Source organism: Nomia melanderi, chromosome 10 (assembly GCF_051020985.1).
Source record: "Nomia melanderi isolate GNS246 chromosome 10, iyNomMela1, whole genome shotgun sequence".
Lineage (NCBI taxonomy): Eukaryota > Metazoa > Arthropoda > Insecta > Hymenoptera > Halictidae > Nomia > Nomia melanderi.
The window spans coordinates 12,606,174-12,623,870 of NC_135008.1; the positions used below are offsets into that span (position 1 = coordinate 12,606,174).

Below are 17,697 nucleotides of genomic sequence, written 5' to 3' on the forward strand. Positions count from 1 at the left end.
CTTAAAAATATTTTCTTAAAAAAATTGTCGCGTATCATACGTGGTACACGTGGCACTGAACGTGTTAACAAATAATTAGGAAGAAAGGTGTGTCAAACTCGGTTACGAACCTAGTATAATTCACACCGAAAATCGGGAACTGGAGTTCGAACGATTATGCATATTTCTGTGAGCGTGACGTATCCATCTTACTAATAGCGGCGTGGTCAGCCTGCGCGTAATTCGAGCTAGCGGACGTCGGTTCTCCCGGTTCGTACATGTATGCGTCCCGGAATAGATATACAAGCCAGCCGAGTTACTACATATAGCGCATACATTCACACGACTGTACGTACTATCTACGTTGAATAGATCCGAGGGGGCGGCCCTACTACGTAGCATCGAATGTAATACCGAAACTACATAACCCATCCAAGCCGGCTGACTTGGCCGACAATCGCTATTTAGGAGGGCCGCTTATCTCAGCCGGTCTTAGCTGTGCTAATGTCTCGTGGCCGAATCTATTCCGACGCGTAGATGCAATAACGTGTACGGAGTCGAGATACAGGCCACTAACAAGAACAGCCTTTCGGAGAAGAAAGGACGAAGGAAATTAGAAGACAGTCGAAACCAAGGGAATGCACTGTAAAATAGAAAATTCCATGCAGCAATAGAATTCTACGAGTTCCATGTTCGAGTCAAGAATGGGATTTATTGCAATGGCTGCTCGAGAACGTAAGCCAATTTCAGTACATAAATTTTGTTTGCTGAGATGTGTTTGGAATATGTTTAAGGAAGGAGTAATACTGAAGGGAGTAGTAGACCTATAGTGAGATTAAGCTTTATATTTATTTATGAATTGATTTTAATTCACAAACTTAGGTGGGGTTTCAATGTTGTTGGGAAATAATATTTTGTTGATAACACGTGGATTATACTGGAACCACGTTCGAAGAGGTAGGCAATAAACAAAGGAATTTGGGAAACAATCGTAACTAAAAGACGTACAACTGGTATTATGTTCAAAATAGTTCCATAGTTAATGAATACAGAGTAAGGAAGAAGTGCCAGAGGATCTTGAAAGAAATCTACAACATTGAAATGGTAAAGACACGGAAACAATCTAACGATAACGAAAGGAAGAAATAAAGAGAATTAAGGTACCTCAGGTACAATAATGTCAGGTAAAGGAGCTTACATCCAAAAAGACACGATGTATTGAAGGTATTCCAAACGAGAAAAATGTCAAGAGAAGCTCGTGATGGATGAAAAATTGGAGAAGAAACTGTGAAGCAAAGGGAATAAAAATATTAAACGTAGAAAATTGAAAGATAAATGTACAAAAGCATAAAGGAAGAAAAACTCATGTAGAAGACAGCCTAGAGGAATGAGATGGGTCAAATGAATGAAAATAATAATCGAGATACGCGTAGCGAACAGTGGGTAAAACGAAAGAATGAAACCCCCAGGGACGATTTCCCTGTACAAGCTAATCTGGTATTCGTGAACCTTGTTAAAGATTCCCGACGGCGGAAGAGGTTTCGCGAAGCGACTGCGAAATGTTTAGGATAACTACGGTCATTAACGTTGCTCCGGCTTATCTAAGGAACGAGCGCCACGGCTTAAACCGTGCAAGAACGAAGAGATCGTATCCGGCTGCCATCCAGGACGGGACGCTGGAAATCCCGAAATTAGCATAATTATCATAAAAGTAAAACTGTTCGGCGCGGGGAAAGTATCGTAAGCCAGGCGATACCGAGGCAGCATCGATAGTACCGAGTTATTAAAGATAATTCTGAATATCGTCCCAGTTTATTGGAAAATGTCAAGACCAATTACTGCCTACGTACGCCAGATATGAATAATACAGGGACTTAGGAAGTTTCGTGTTGTTCTGCGTTCAGATGGCCGGGGATTTCTATTAACTATAGAATTACATTCTGGAATTTAATGCAGGTTGCGAAGAGACGGAACATTTAAATGTCTTTGTTGAAATTGAAACTTGGAAATATCCGAAATAAGAATTAGGGCATTATGATATTATTTAAGTCCAATAAACGGAAAATAATAATACAGTGAACATTGGATAATTGCAATATCGGGAACCTCTTCATAATTGCTACATCGTTATTCCCATCATAACTCTACCAGGTTTATTTTAACACTAAACGTACCACTGCCGATTAAATGACCCTAACTTCCAACTTAAAAAATGCATCTATAGTTCTTCTTTAAATAACTGAAAATATATAATCTTTTTTCACTATCCAAAAATTATTGTATGCATTATTTCCGTATTAAATCAACAATCGCCTATATTCCTCTTATAGAAATATGATCAGTAGCTAAATTGCCGGTCTCTTTCTTTTCTTTTCGCAGTCCTTTTCTATACCCGAAACTTTAATCGCTTATTATACCAGCAATTATGATCGTAATTCTATCGTGTTTGTTGTCACTTCAATCAGAAAAACATAAGAAACATGATGATGCAAGTTTCATTCATCAAAAGTCAAAAATAAAGAAATTTGATTGTTTAATTAAAGCTCTCAAATTCAACGCCAGCCGTTAACGTTGTCGAACGTTTCGACTCTTGGTCTTTCCTTCTCCTTCACTCGCGTTGAGTGTTGCAATTATCTACTGCTCACTGTACTCGGAATGTTACGTATGAGAATTATTTTATTGAAGTTCTGTGAAATCTGTAATTCTTGTCCAAGTCCAGACTTGAGTTTACATATTTATATTATTTATATTATTTATATTACATATAAACTTGATCTTTTTTCATACTTGGAAAGTGTAACATACGATGCCATAACTCGACCACTTATTCCAGAACCAGTATACTTTATCAAACAGAGACGCTATACAAGTATTTACACAAAAACATCGTCAACAAGAATATTATTCTTATAATAACCGCGTGATGTATTTAATATGATTTCAGATGGAAAGTTTCATCTACTGCCTACCGGTGAACTCCTGGTTCACAGTCTAGAGTTCAGCGATCAGATACACGGATACAGGTGTCGAACGATGCATCGTCTCACCAGACAAGTTGTCGTTAGTTCCGTGGCGAACGTCAGGATAGCTGGTACGATTCTCTTTAATTTGCTACGACATTTCATCCGCGAAAAAATTCCGAGAGGTTTTTTGCAATTAAACCGATGCGTTAATCAACTGCCCTGATATTTTTTTCAGATCACAGGGGAGTGATGCCGCCGGTGATTCTTGAAAATTCCGGCGTGGTGCACGTTGCTCAAGATGAATCAACGTCATTAGTTTGTGTGGCGCAGGCCTGCCCTACTCCCGAATATCGGTGAGTTTCTATCGCGAAGATTAATTAAGGCAATCTCGTTTGGACGTTCTATAGGCAGACCTCAGCCGATCGAGATAGCTCTACTTTTATTCATGAGAGGTACTCGTTTGCCGACTGACGAATTAACCGAGTTATGATAACAAGTTCAAAAACCGTGGTCGTAAATACATATTCAGTTCTCCAAAATTCGTTACTATGATTATGAGTAGTGTAAAGTAACATCTGTCAGATTTACGTTGCACGGTGAATTCGCTGTGAAATTGTATGAAATGTTTGTTGTTATAAATTGTTAGTGGATTAGTTAATTATTGTTAAAGCATTAAATTTCAGATTATCGTAATGGATTATAATTGCTTGGAACATGATTATGATTTGACCATTATTCTTTTATCTATTTACCTGAGACCATTTGCCTAATGTAATAGCAGTAGTAAAATAATATATTGTTTATTACATTTTCAAAAAGTTTACTTAAAAACATAAAAATTCCAAAGTCAATAAGACATCTAATATTAATTCTTCGTGTCCATTTTTCACCCAGCAATTGCAAATTTATCAAACTTCCCGAAAACCTTCACATCGCCATTCATTCCAACTTTTAAAATTTTCAATAAATCTGTTTCTCACTCCATCCAAAAAAGTGCTCGAACACATCTTTATCAATATGTACAAGCATTTCCGTGTATACAGAGCCATTTTCGACCCTCCTCCTCGCTTTTAGAACACTCAAAAGACATCGAAAGGGTCGACGTAAAAAAAAATTGAAAAATAATATGAAAGCAAACCCTATGAAGCGTTTTTCCTCTAATCTGTCGCGTTCTCCTCTGAGAACAGAGGAAGCGCAAAAAATTTGCGTTTCTTGAGCACGATAGAGGAGAGATGAGACGAGAAAATGAGAAAAAGGGAAGCATCGGGACAGAGAATAAAGGAAAAGGGAAGGCAAAAGGAAGATTGAAGACGTGAATATTCGAGGTGGAAGGTAGGTAAAGGAATAAGGACTGGGCGCGACTTTGATCGAGGAAAAGTGGGAGCACTCGAACATGAAACCTCGCGAGCGGAGCACAATCGGAAACTCTCCATGTCGCTCCGGGTCTACGAGGAGCCCTCTAGACCCTTTTTCTCTACCGGAATTTCCGGATCTCCTTTTCCCAATGGCCGTGCATCTATATGTCCCTGACCAAGAAATATCTGCGAGGAATAAGGGAATCTATTGGGAATATTGGTAACCAAATCAGTAGCCTGTATACCGTGGTGCTGCAATTTTTCGGAGAGGAACAGTTGAATAATTGCAGAAAATGGACAGTGGACGGTTCTTCGTTAAATATTAAATTGAATTTTATGAGCGACTATTGGAACATCTCTCTCGATCAGGGTTCTTTTGAACGTAAAAATTTCAAATGCAATGTGTTCAGTGGAAGCACGTACGGCAACATTTTTACTTGGATGATGCTATTAGAATTCTGAATGCTATTAAAATTCTTAAAATATCATATAACTTCTACGTTTTTATAAACGCTTTCAGGGAATTGATCACTTTCAAGACTTTTATAAAAATGTAATGAGCATGCCACCTCGTCGCGGTGGAAAAAGTATACAAATTGCAACAGACTTTATCCCTCCTAAGTACCTTTCCCTCAGGCAAAGTTACGGAACTTTAAATATCGTGCATAAACGCCGCGATGTATTTCCGGACAACCTAATAATAATTCTTCAACCGAGGCGAGCGGAATATCATCGTGATTTACGTCGCAACTCGAGCTCATCGGAAACCAGTTTGAAAACTCCTTCGAGCGGCTTGAATATTATTTCTCTTTTCTTGTTCCGCGAGTTCGCCCGGAAAACTTTCCGCCCGAACTTACTTTCGCGTTGGAATTCCTCATGGGGTTCGAGTCTATCACGCGTCGAGGTGATTCGGTGGACAGAAGTAGCGAAGTGAGTGACGTCGAAGGGAAACTGAAAATAAAGAGGAAACAGCGATCTCTGCGGGGAAAAGTTAGCGTAGAGTGACTAGATGAAATCGGGACAAAAACTAAAAAGTAGGGAAAGGAAAAATGTATTTTTGTTATGTACGATTCAAGCTCGATAAGTCGAACCTCTACAACTCAAAGACCTCTACTAGTCAAAGGCTTTGATAACTGTAAAACCTCGATAACTCGAAGACCTTTATACCTCGTAGTTCCTTCATTATCTTGTATGCCACTGACAAAACCTCTACAGCTCGAAATACAAGAACTCTGTAACTCAGTGCCTAGTATTTAGTGCGTATTTTAACATTAAAACTTGCATTCAGAAGAAGCTCAATTTCTCCAAGTCGAAGTTCACTTTTACGTAGTAACAGAACTTTGTCTTATATGTTATTCCCGCATATTTCTAAGTATATAGGATCACAGGTTTTACGTCCATCTTACAAAACGTCTATAAACCGAATGTCATTTACTAAACCTATTCTACTGTAAAACTCGATAAGACAGAACCTTTACAACTTGAAGATCTTATACATTCCTTTGCGATTTGACTTACTGAGCCTCGGTTGTAGAGTATATGTATTCTACATAGGTAAACAGGATCTTTTACGTCTATATTTTTCATTAGATCAATAGAATCTCTCTTTCTGTTGTTTGTATCGTATGATGATACTGAATGATGCAAACATTTCAATACTAAACGGTAACAACCGCATAAAGTAACGAAGTGAAGATTAAAATTCATGAATATTTATAAAAATCAGGATATTACGTACAATAATCCCGAAAATTCATTTTTGGGATGACGGACATAAAACTGAAAATGGAAACAAATCTTGAAAAATCAGAATGTCTGGTTACCTTAGGTTAGCAGGGGTCACGGCTTGGGAGCCGTAGGTGGCAGGATCGAAGGCTGTCAAGAAGTTCAGGAATCGAAAGAAAAGCGAGGAATCTCCGGGATAAATGCTCACCGTGGATGCGACTCGATGTCGTTTCTGGGTCGACGTACCCAAAAGCCAGTGAAATTGAACATCTCCCTCCATGCCTCCGTCCCTCAGCTTTATCCCAACGGTCGTTCCACCTTTATATGAAAAATTATTCTTCAACGAAAAACCCAGGGATAAAATCCTCGCTCAAATTGGAATAACTCGGAAAAGAACGAAAGGATAATGCGTTACCTTGTAATCACGTGAATCATGTCTGAGATTTATTCTTTACTTAAATAGTCTAGAATTCTACGTGTTTTTACATATGAACAAATTTTTATAATTTTCTTCTTCTAGTGGTGATTGGTCATATAATGTGGCATAACCAGTTTCATAGCAAGAAAAGATAATTACAATTTTTTAAAATATCATTTGAAGAATTGTGTACTCGAGCCTCTTCAGTACTACTTATACGACTACATTTTATAGGATAATTTGATTCTTGAAAAGTAGTATCGATCTCATACTTTAATATAATTTATTTTGGCATTCTGAAAAATATTAACTACTTATGATGCTGTCGTAAATAAAGTTCACAAATTTACTTATGTATTGGATCATTAATATATATTTCATTTAACTGTTTGATTACATGCTATTACTAGCTATTACTTACATAATACAATTCAATATATTATTTGATTAACCAATCGATTATTTCGTTCTTTAGATGGTACGCGCAAACCGGATCTGAGCCGATGCTAGTACACTCTGGACCACGGACCAGACTGCTCGGTTCTGTCCTGGCCCTCGAAGCTGTCACACTGGAAGACAGCGGCATTTACCGTTGCTCCGCGTCTAATCCTGGCGGCGAAACCAGCGCCGAAATTCGGTATCCTACATTATTTCATTCATTTTAAACCATATTTTGTCCTAGAAAACTATTTTTCCAAATTTTAATATAGATTTAAGATATACATATCAACTTTTAATTAAAACGAAGTGTCAAAGAAATTTCGTTCTCCGAAAATAACTTCCTCCAAAAATAAATTTGATGCAAAGCGTTTCGTAAATCATAGTGTAAAACGTGAAGAAGTTTACGCGGATATATGTAAATAAAAAAATAAGTTGGAAACGTAGAATAATATTTATCCTACGAAGATCGCGAAAGTTTATTTAACATGCATGCTTTAGTAGTTCCCAAAAATAAGAACGCAAGGTATAACCAGGTACTTGAATGTATTTTATTCAATGTTTTCAGTTTATGTTTTATTTGCAATCATTCTGCCCCCTGTTTTACCCAGATCTCGGGAACACATTGTAAATTTCATGCACCGGAAGCGAACGTAGGTACAAAGGAAAATGTTACTACAGGCTCATCGTGACCGCCCCGTTGCACGTAGAAGTGACCCCTCCGTTGCTGAGCGTCCATTTGGGCGGTAATGCCGAATTTAGATGCGAGGTCAGCACAAATCCACAAGCAGGACCGCACTTTGTTACCTGGTACAAGGATGGCCGGCAGCTGCCAGGAACCGGCAGACAATCAGAATTATTGAGGCTCAACGGGATCGGTAGGGAAGATCGGGGAATGTATCAGTGCATAGTCAGACGGTCGGAAGGAGACACCGCGCAGGCCTCAGCCGAACTTCAACTGGGCGGTATGTTTAGACTACTGTTTCATTGTATCTTTATTTATTGTCTATTCTTCACATGAATTATACATCAAAGACGATAGAATATTTGTAAATGGATTTTTAAATTATCAATTAGGAGTTATGTTTAGACTATTGTTTTATTGTATCTTTATTTATTGTTTATTCCTCAGACAAATTTTCCATCAAGTACGTTAGCATTTTTGTAAATGGATGATAAATATATTGCGACTCTTTGGATAACCGGAGTAGACTGGAATTAAGTAGTATAAGTACGTTCTAGGTCAGGCAACGTTAATTACAACGCGTTAAAAGAAATGTCTTACAAAGGTCAAGGTACAAGACAAATTTGTTTACATTTCTTCAAGATTTTTCAGGAGCTTTTTATATGTAATAATTTAGAAATGAATGTTGATGATGTTTCAAATAAATTCATTTTAAAAATATTTTTTAGAAATGTAGGTAGAATTCTAGAAAGTGACGTAAAAGCCAATTCGGTACCTCGAATATTGAGGAAAATATACAGTTTCTATAAATACATCATGCAAATTACTTAAGGTAATAAAGATAAACAAATAATCGTAAAGCGATGTGAATTTACAGAGTTCAAGCTGAAAGTCTTTGAAAAACCTATCGGTTATCCAGCAGTTAGAGAAAAGCAATTTAGCACGTTGCCGATCAGGAAACAGTTTTCGTACACAGAAATACTCGAGTAGACGAGCATCGAGGCCGGTCGATCCAATTCATTTCGATCTCAATTACTGGATTCCACGCATTCAACGTCATTTCGGCTACGACTGCACAAAGGAAAATTACATGGAAAGTTGCCTTGCAGTTTCAATCGGAATTGCAGATGAGAATGGGCTCCGAATAGGTCTATGTACACGTATAAATTCACTTTTCCCGGTTGCTCTCCACCTTCGCCGGATACAAAGTATATTAGATCGTTCCCGAAGATTCATTTTCCTCTTCTCGTGACTTTGCTCCTTCCGCGTGAATTCGACCTCCGCAATTCCCTTTCGTATACTCCTTTCCTCATTAATAATCTGTAAACTTTCGAAAATAAAAACACCAAACTATCAAATTCAATTTAATTTTATTTTTTTTCAAATAAAATTCGCACTTAAATACAAAAGAAACATATTTCAAAGTATTATATCGATAATTTTGAAACTTTCCAGAAATATCCTCACAGTATAATATCAAGAATATAAAAAACTAAAAAGTCAAAAACATTAAAACATCAAATCCATGTGCACCTCTAAATCAACTGAAATTCACAATCCCAATCAAAACTCTCAACGCCATCTCCAAAACACCAATCCTAAAGAATGCCATGCCCAGTCCTCTTCCGCATTAATAAAAAATCAACCCCTCTAAACCAGACAACAAAATCATTCGACGTACCCCGAAACTCTGAATACTAAAATTACCGAGTGTTAGATGTAATTAATGTAACAATAGACAGTTTTCAATTTCCTACCCATCGATCACAATATTCAAGGGAAACAATGTTTTCAAGATCATTCCCAGTACTCAACACCATTAAGATATCAAAGAAAGACAAACCACGTCATTTCGACTAGTGCGGTTGTCCTCCAGTGAAACCCATGTTATTATTAATCTCTTCGATCAAAAATTGCGGGTGGCCCCCTTCTCGCCCTGCGAGCATCGAGTGCGACCCGATCATTTGCCCCGTTGCAAGTCGTTTACTGGACCGTCGAGAGGTCCACACCGGTCGGTATCGATCCGGACGGAAGGCTAACCCAATTGGTCCCCTCCGAAATACTTTCACCGAATCGATAAACCCAACGCGGATCAAAGGGCGGGGGAAGGGGAGTTGGCATAGGTGACGCGTCAGAAGTGACACGATACGGGCCGCGTCAAAGCGATACGGTGAACCGCGAACGATAGTCAGCGTTCTCCGATCGCATTACAGGTGAACTCGATTATAGTATACCAGTGGAAAGAGTGGGTGCCACGTGGGCGGCTGGTTGCCTCGAGAGCGGGCCTCCGCTTTGAAGTAGAGGAGGCTTCTTTTATAACGCCCTGCTTCTTCCTAGCCACCGAGCTAGCCCCTGGAGCTGGCGTGCAGTCGCGTCGGTTACCCCGAACCCGAGAGTCCACCCCCATCCTCATCGTTCATCGTTTCACCGTGTAGCACTCTTTGGTAACCGCTACGCGGCGTCTCTCTCGCCCGTTTGCCCTATATCTGGACCGCCCACCTATGGATGAGAGGAGAGGCGGCCGGGCGCATGAAAGAGGAACCGTCCCGTTAACGGGGGACGCGGAGGAGGAACCCGGAGAGGAGGGCCTTTGAAACAACAATGAAGTTAGCGTCTCTCGCTCGTCAGCGTCGGTAATGCACGGAATTTACGTCAAAGGGAATTCGAGCAAGCGGTGCCGCGGTAAGGACGCACGATGGCCTGGATAGAGAGGGAGGGAGAGGGAGAGACTCGTTGCAATTTCGCAAGCGGCAAAGAGGGTGCCACGGAAGGAACCGGCTAGCCTCTAATGCCGCGAACCGAGAGGGAAAAAAAGAATCGTCGTTGACGAGCTAGAGTTGAGTTACACGTGTTTCCTTGTTACGCGTTACTTGTCATTGTCTGCCATCGAGTGACTTGCAACGCTGATGCGGTTCTGTTCTTGGACGCCTGATGCTTGAATAGACCTCCTAAATGGGGAATTGTTGTGGCCAGAGTTGAGCACAACTTGAGGAACTAATATTTTAAATACCGTTAGAAACACTAGATGATGCAAGGTTTAGTTAGATTAATATTTTAGTTAAAGTATTTTTGCTTTATTTTGATCGAAACTTGTGATAGAGGAAATAATATTATAGCTAAAAAAGCTGGCTGGAATAAACTAAGCTAAGCAGAAATGTGTATGAAATAGGTATTTTTCTTTGAAATACTGTTTAAAAATCGTTATTACAGTAATTAAGGTATTTTATTTTCAAGTTATAAACAAGAATTGAAGTATAATAGAGTGGATCTGTTTTGCCCATTATAAAACCAAGCAAAGTTAAGAACAATTCAATATCTCTTGAAAAATCTCTTAGTAAACAGGAGACAAATGATGAATCATGCGTAAGTCAGATCAACTACAATTAAGAAACTAAATCATCTTCTCAGTCAACAGATTCAACGTTTCTTTTTCATTTGAAAAATCGTCCAATAAATTTCGAGTATATTTACTTAATACCCGGTTTCCCCGTTACCGTCTTTGAAAGTAGGTCTATCAAAATAGAAGAAACATCCACCATCGTACATATCGAGGCAACACGTATCACGAAAGCAGTCAAACCACATCTTCGATTTCTGTTATCTTTGAAGCCCGTCTCCTCGTCGAGGTCGCGCGATCTTTTAATTTCCGCCGTTTCCCGCGTCTGCGCAGAAGGGTCCATCCCGAGAAAAAAGGCTCGCGAATTTGCGTATATTAAAAGCGCGAGCGGGCTGGCGGTGAATATTACGTTCCCGTAGAAATTATGGGGCACGGTGCGTTATGAAATTTCCCTCTGCTCGCGAACGTGAACACGCCAAAGCTGCCTCGTATTTCGCCGACGAATGAAGATTCACGTTTTTCCGAGGATACACCTACACCTGGCCACTGGCGCCCAGAAATTCTGAGACGTTTAAACAAAGTTTTCTAAATTCCTCGTCAAAGTTGGAACACGAGACTCTTCAATGCAACCTCTGCGAGAAATCTATTAACTATAAATAAGATCATTACAAAAATAAGATCATTTCATTTTACCTTCATTCTACTAATCACACACTATCCACTGTATTCTACATCATGCTTTTTCAGGACTTCGAATCATTCAACTTTATTTAACACGTTGGATGCCATGGAGGTCACCGGTGACCTAAATCAAATCGAATTACTATAATTCATTCAATTAAACGATGATTATTTGAAAACTTTTCTATATTACAAGTAACACTACCTAATGTAGTGACATTCAACAAGATAAACCTGCAATAATAATAAAACAATTCAATCATATAGTTTGATATTCCATTATTTTCATTTTGTATATTTTTCTTGGCAAAATCGTGCAGCTCTCAACATGTCAATTATCTTCACTTAATCAATTTATATTACGCCATCTCCAATTGTTTGTTTTTCTCTGCATGAAATTTGACAATTCGAAGGCAGCACTGAACCGTGTCCCATCCGCAAGCTCGTAATCCCTATAATTTCCCAAATCTCCCAAAAACATTTTCATGCGAGCGCTCCAAAGACTCGAGAACTTAAAGCAGAATCCAATTCCCTCTCCGCCTCCATACCAAAATCCCAGCCGAAAGTCCCCCGAAACACAGAAGTACAGGAACAATTCCGTGCGCCCTCCCAGACGGTTTCATTTCGCGAGTACATCCGGCCTCCATTTTCTTTGCCGCGCAATTTTCCCTCGCAGACAGAGCGAGGCTGGCAGAGGGATTTCCATTGAAGTCCGAGGACAAGTTTTCGCGATCCCGCGAACACGTATCGACGATCGCTCGGAGGCATCGAGACGAGGTTCATCAATCTCTTCACGGGTCCGTGAGCGCCATCCGCGACGACCGTCCTCGTTCATCTAGAAGAGCCGAGCGTTGCGGGAAAGAAACGCTCTAGAGCACTCCAGAGCCGTCTCTCCCCCTCCTAAGCGTCGGAACCTGTTCTTTGTAACGTGTCGCCGGAGCATTTTTAATGACGACGAAAATCGACACTTTTAATTATGAAAAGTCCCTCGTCCTTGCAGCCGCGACGAGAGGAAGCTTCGATCTTGGACTTCTCGTTCCCCGCCGCTGGTCTCTCCTTCTTTCTTCCGCTCGCGTTGTCCCCTTCAGCGTGTCGTCGAGGATAGAAACATCGAGAGAGAAAAAATATTCGCCCACGCTTCCGTCGCAGCGAGCCCATTGTTTTTCGTTTTCTATTACGATGCGCGGCAGGGGCTTTCAGAATCAAGATTCTCCGGGCCCGGGTCTTTCACGCCCCAGCCTCGCGAGCTTCTTTCTTCAGCTGGCTACCGACTGCCTCCGCATTCCCCACTATCCTTGATATCCCACCCGTACAGCGGAACGTATCGTTCTTAACGAGATGGATATTCGATTGCGCCGACGGTCATTGTACCTGCGCGAATATCGCGGATTGATCACCGTTCCGGCACTCCTCTTCTTGTCTTCACCTCTTTTTTCTTGCTCTATGCTTCCCGTATACTCACCCACCTCCATTTTCCCTGTTCCCCTTTTTTCGCTGTTCGTCGCTCTTTTTAGATTCTTTTCAACCGCGATCCTCATAGAACACGACTACTCGGCTGATCGAGACTTCAACCGAGCTTCGGAATACCAACGCTAAAAAGGATTTGTCTCTTGCCCGTGTTTCTCTATTGTTCTCGTGATCTTCCTGTATTTCCCTCTCGTTTTTCCTTTCGATATTCCTACGACCGCTATTCCCGGGTGCTCCGTGGCTCCGATGATTCTTTGAAGTCGCGTGAACGCGCACTCGCGAAAGTGTCAGATGAGAAATGGGCTTTGGGGGAGAAAGCACGGATCGACAAGAGGCGCGTGCTACGTTCGAAGTGAAGCCTCCAATTTCTTTTTCACCGTGTTTTATGGCGGCGTGCGTCCGTAAAAATCATCGAGGAGTGGAGATGTGCGTATATACTTGACAGAAACGCTTTAGTGAGAATTTCGCAGCTGACTTAAGGGCCGCGATGGTTTGAAACCCTGAGAAACAGGTGCATATTTTGGATTTTTTATGGCTAAACGGCTCGAGGAAAGTTTGTAACCTTTTTTCTGAGAATTGAGATGATGAAACGGAGTGCTCGAAGCAGAAATGTAATGTTAAACGAATATTTCTTTCAAAACTTATATGTTCATTCTCGATGTTCCTGTAATTTAAAAATTTACTTTTATTAATCATACTAACCCCTTGCCCTATTATTTATTCTCATCTCCGATCAATATAACTACTTCGTCATCAATAATTTATTCGATAAAGAGAAAAATTATAGGTACATTCTATGTCTGTGTTTACTGTTAAGTATAATAATTGATTACAGAAGAATAATATTTATTTTGAATTCGAATGAATCAAATAATATTTATGTTTGTTAAATTGTGTTGAAAATCTTCACCGCGAGTCTGACACGTTGTTATAAGACAAGGGGTTAACACTAGAACCGTACCAGTCAAAATGACTGGTTTCGGTTTCCTTGTTTCGCAATTATTGATACCTTAAAAGCATTAAATATTCGAAATGACTTTGAAAATAAATAGTTTCACTTGAATACTATAATGAATGTCTGAAGAAACTGAAAATAATCTATTGTTATAATTTATACACGGATCACATATCAATCATATTAAATGCTCGATAGTTCTAGTGTTAATAAGTGTTCGTTTTTCTAAAATTTTGAAAAATACATTTTTCTAAAGAGTTGCAACATATTTCACAAAAATTGATTAATATTACATTGAAGTAGATATAGCGATATTTTAAATAGGGTAAGAGAGATGGCCCACTTTTTTTAAAAGAACTGTTACATCGTAAACATCACTAATACCTAACAAAAAGAAAATATATTTATGAAAGTAGATACGTATAAAAAGAATAGTCAAATAGGCCTATGCGCAAAATTCAATATATTGCTAAAAACAATTGAAAATATAGATATTTGACAATGTAAATAAGATCTGACCATCTAACCCAGATTTACCTTATTCGTAAATAATTTTATTCTTTTATAATTTTATTTTGTGTCTTCTTTTATTTCAGATGCACCGCCGATGCTATTACACTCATTCATCTCGCAAACGATGCAACCTGGACCAGCCGTATCCATGAAGTGTTCTGCGGCAGGGAATCCCACACCGCAAGTCACATGGGCCTTAGACGGGTTCCCTTTGCCAACGAATGGAAGGTAAGTTTTTGTCTTATTATGTATAAATGGAAACTACAAAACCTAGAAACAAAACTGAATTCAAATAACCTATGGTAAGTTTCAAAGGATAAATCCATCTACGAAATCAGGCGCCAAATGAATCAATGAAAAGAAAATTTTATTTCAAAATTACTATAATTAAATTTGCATTAAATTTTATTAATTTTTGGGTCGATAGACATTTAAGAAGAGACACAGAAAATTGATATTCGTCGAAGCATCGTTAAATTCTGTAATGAAAAACACCAAGCATCTGTATATCAAACGATACTGCGACAATGAAACCATGAATTGAATACCATGTTTCTTCTGCGATTGATTCCCCGTCAGTAGGCGACTGTAATTCAAAAACGATCCTTTCAACGCGTGCTCGATGGCCCATAATTAAAATGCGATCGAGCGTCGAGGACGGTGCCGGTCGTATTTGTGCCAGAGCTAATTTCAATTTCAAGTGCAATATCCTGGCAAGAAGCTGGAATATTCATTGCGATCCTGCGGGACACAAGTCTGGAAAAGGCGTCAATAGAAGTGGACGTGAAGATATACAGCTCTCGTACGATTTAACGATTGATCGACATAAAAGACCTCCCGAGATTCTTCGCTCGTGTTCTCTCGTTGCAGCCGAACGTTTCCTTCTCTCGAGTACTTCAAGAAGTATGAAAATATTAAACTCAAAGACAGGATTTAAAAAGATAATGCGAATCATATAAATATATATTCAGTATTTTGTTTACAATTAGATTTCTAATTTGTTAGTTACTTCAGATTCCTGTAGGTTTATTGTAAAAATATAGAAACGCTTCTCTTCAAAATAACAAAACGTAATCAATTTGTGGGAAAAAGTGTTTTACTTTACCGAAAATAGGTTTTCTTATGCGGAACTATAAAGAATTTATACAACAATATAAATATAATTAATAAAATAACACATGAAATGACTGTCCTCTTGACACATGTTCTTTATAATAATTTGTTATGATCATAACCTATGAAAAGTTGTCATAACGTTTCTTCGGCATAATTATTTTCAGCCATGAATACAAAACGTAATCACGCTGTGTTAAATTCAGCGAATACGGTCAATGGCACAACATTACGAGCTGCTTTTGTGGCAAAAAAGCAGTTAGCACAGCCACGCACGGCGAGCCAGTGCATTATCATGCGACAGAGCTTATTTTCCGACCTGTGAATTAAAGCCACTGTCTCTTTAAGTGCTATAACTGAGCCTTTTATGATCCGTGTGTCACGAAACTTTGACGCAACGTCATTGAAGGCTGTGCACTGCTACTCAAACATGTTTGATCATTTGTTTCGCGTACTCTTTCTACGACAAATGCGCGAATGGACGTTTCCATTCTTTTTCACAGTTAAAATTCATTAGTAAGGAATCAAACAATAAGTTGCAATCTTCTTCATAGTTTTTCTTATCTCAGTTGTGATTATTACATAGATGTAACCTAATAGTTTCTTCAGTTTTGAAAACATTATTTAATTTGTAAACAGAATGACTTAATACTTAATCGACTGGTCAATTTCAAATTGATCTCATATTTTTCATTAAAACTCAAAGTTATCGCTTTCCACTGTCAAATAATTGCGGTAACGTCTGTATTGCACTTTAGTGCATTCAGCACAGTATCCAAAAAACACGGAAATATAATATTTACATTTTCACTCTTTTATACAACACCACCGGCATATAAGATGCAAAGTGATTCTTTGCTGCTGCTCTTCTATGGCAGCCAACCATTTCCTTCCATCGTATCCGGAAACGGGTCTTCGCTCTTCTGCATCCGCACGTACCTACCCGCTAGCGAAATCGATTTGGTATGAATTGTCGGGACAAATATTTTCTTTATATTTTGGAAGCAATATTATTGCATCGCAATGACATACTTAAAAATGGCTTTTGTAATTATAGACAATGAACGTTATTTACTTTCGAGAAACTATCATGAACAGTAATGCGAAAGCTTTTGTTATTTCATAGAACGAGAGAAATTCATTCATTCTCGACTATCTTTTAACTATAGAAACTACTACAGTTATTATACTGAAATTATTATAAAAGACGAATTCGTTTGTTTAAATCTTTCGAAACGTATTTATATAAATGCTAACTATTCATTTTTGCATCACGATTATTTCATTTATTTTTACTACTTCTATTAAAAACTTCAGTATTTTTCATTGAGAAAACATGATTTTTATTCTCCTTCGTCATGAAAGAATAAATAATATTTTGTATAGAATGGTCATTTATCTAATTATTAAGTAAATCTTTCTTTGCATTTTTACCGTCTAGAAAGTGTAATAACGAAAGTATTTTTTATTTGAAAAATTTCCGAATATACGTTTTAGTTCGTTTGATTAAAAAGAATGTTTCCTGTGTATTCACAGATTTGTCATAGGTCAATACGTCACAGTCCACGGGGACGTCATATCCCACGTCAATATCAGTCACGCGATGGTGGAGGATGGTGGCGAATATTCTTGTACGGCCGAAAATCGGGCTGGAAAAGCCAATCACGCTGCTCGTCTCAACGTTTATGGTACACTCATTCTAGCTATCATAATTAAAACCTTTGCAAAACATTTAAGAAATATGTATATGCAATTATATACCTACATGTAATTTCATTTAAACAGAAGATTCATATCACTATAATTAACGGAATTATTTAAATATTACGTCTCTTCAGTACGTAAATTCTATTAACGTTTTACTTTTCGATTCATATTTAAATTTAGGTGAAAATATTAAAACTGAAACTAAATATTAGATGATCTTATACGGAAAATATCAAGTATCATTAAATTCTTGCTAGAATCTGACTCGAGTATGATACACTCTCAATGAGCTATTAATTTATTTGATTTAACGAGTAAAAATATTAGAGTAATAATAGTAAAATAAGTAAATCGAATCACC

The 17,697-nt window shown here is 38.5% G+C and overlaps 1 protein-coding gene across 13 annotated transcripts in view; it reads left to right on the forward strand.

Annotated features, from left to right (window-relative positions):
- Positions 1-17,697, forward strand: part of Dscam2 (Down syndrome cell adhesion molecule 2) — a 151,723-nt gene that overhangs the window by 108,713 nt on the left and 25,313 nt on the right. For 12 of the 13 annotated variants that reach the window (XR_004235311.1, XR_004235312.1, XM_031980633.2 and 9 more), the window contains exons 4-9: positions 2,924-3,070; positions 3,178-3,295; positions 6,916-7,077; positions 7,560-7,843; positions 14,600-14,744; positions 17,166-17,317. Coding sequence is in view for 11 of the 13 variants with exons in the window: in XM_031980633.2 (XP_031836493.1) it covers positions 2,924-3,070; positions 3,178-3,295; positions 6,916-7,077; positions 7,560-7,843; positions 14,600-14,744; positions 17,166-17,317 (1,008 nt within the window). In the remaining 2 variants the exon portion in view is untranslated. Of the gene's footprint in view, positions 1-631; positions 715-2,923; positions 3,071-3,177; positions 3,296-6,915; positions 7,078-7,559; positions 7,844-14,599; positions 14,745-17,165; positions 17,318-17,697 lie in introns of those variants that run through there. The other variant, XM_076371244.1, reaches the window with a different exon arrangement.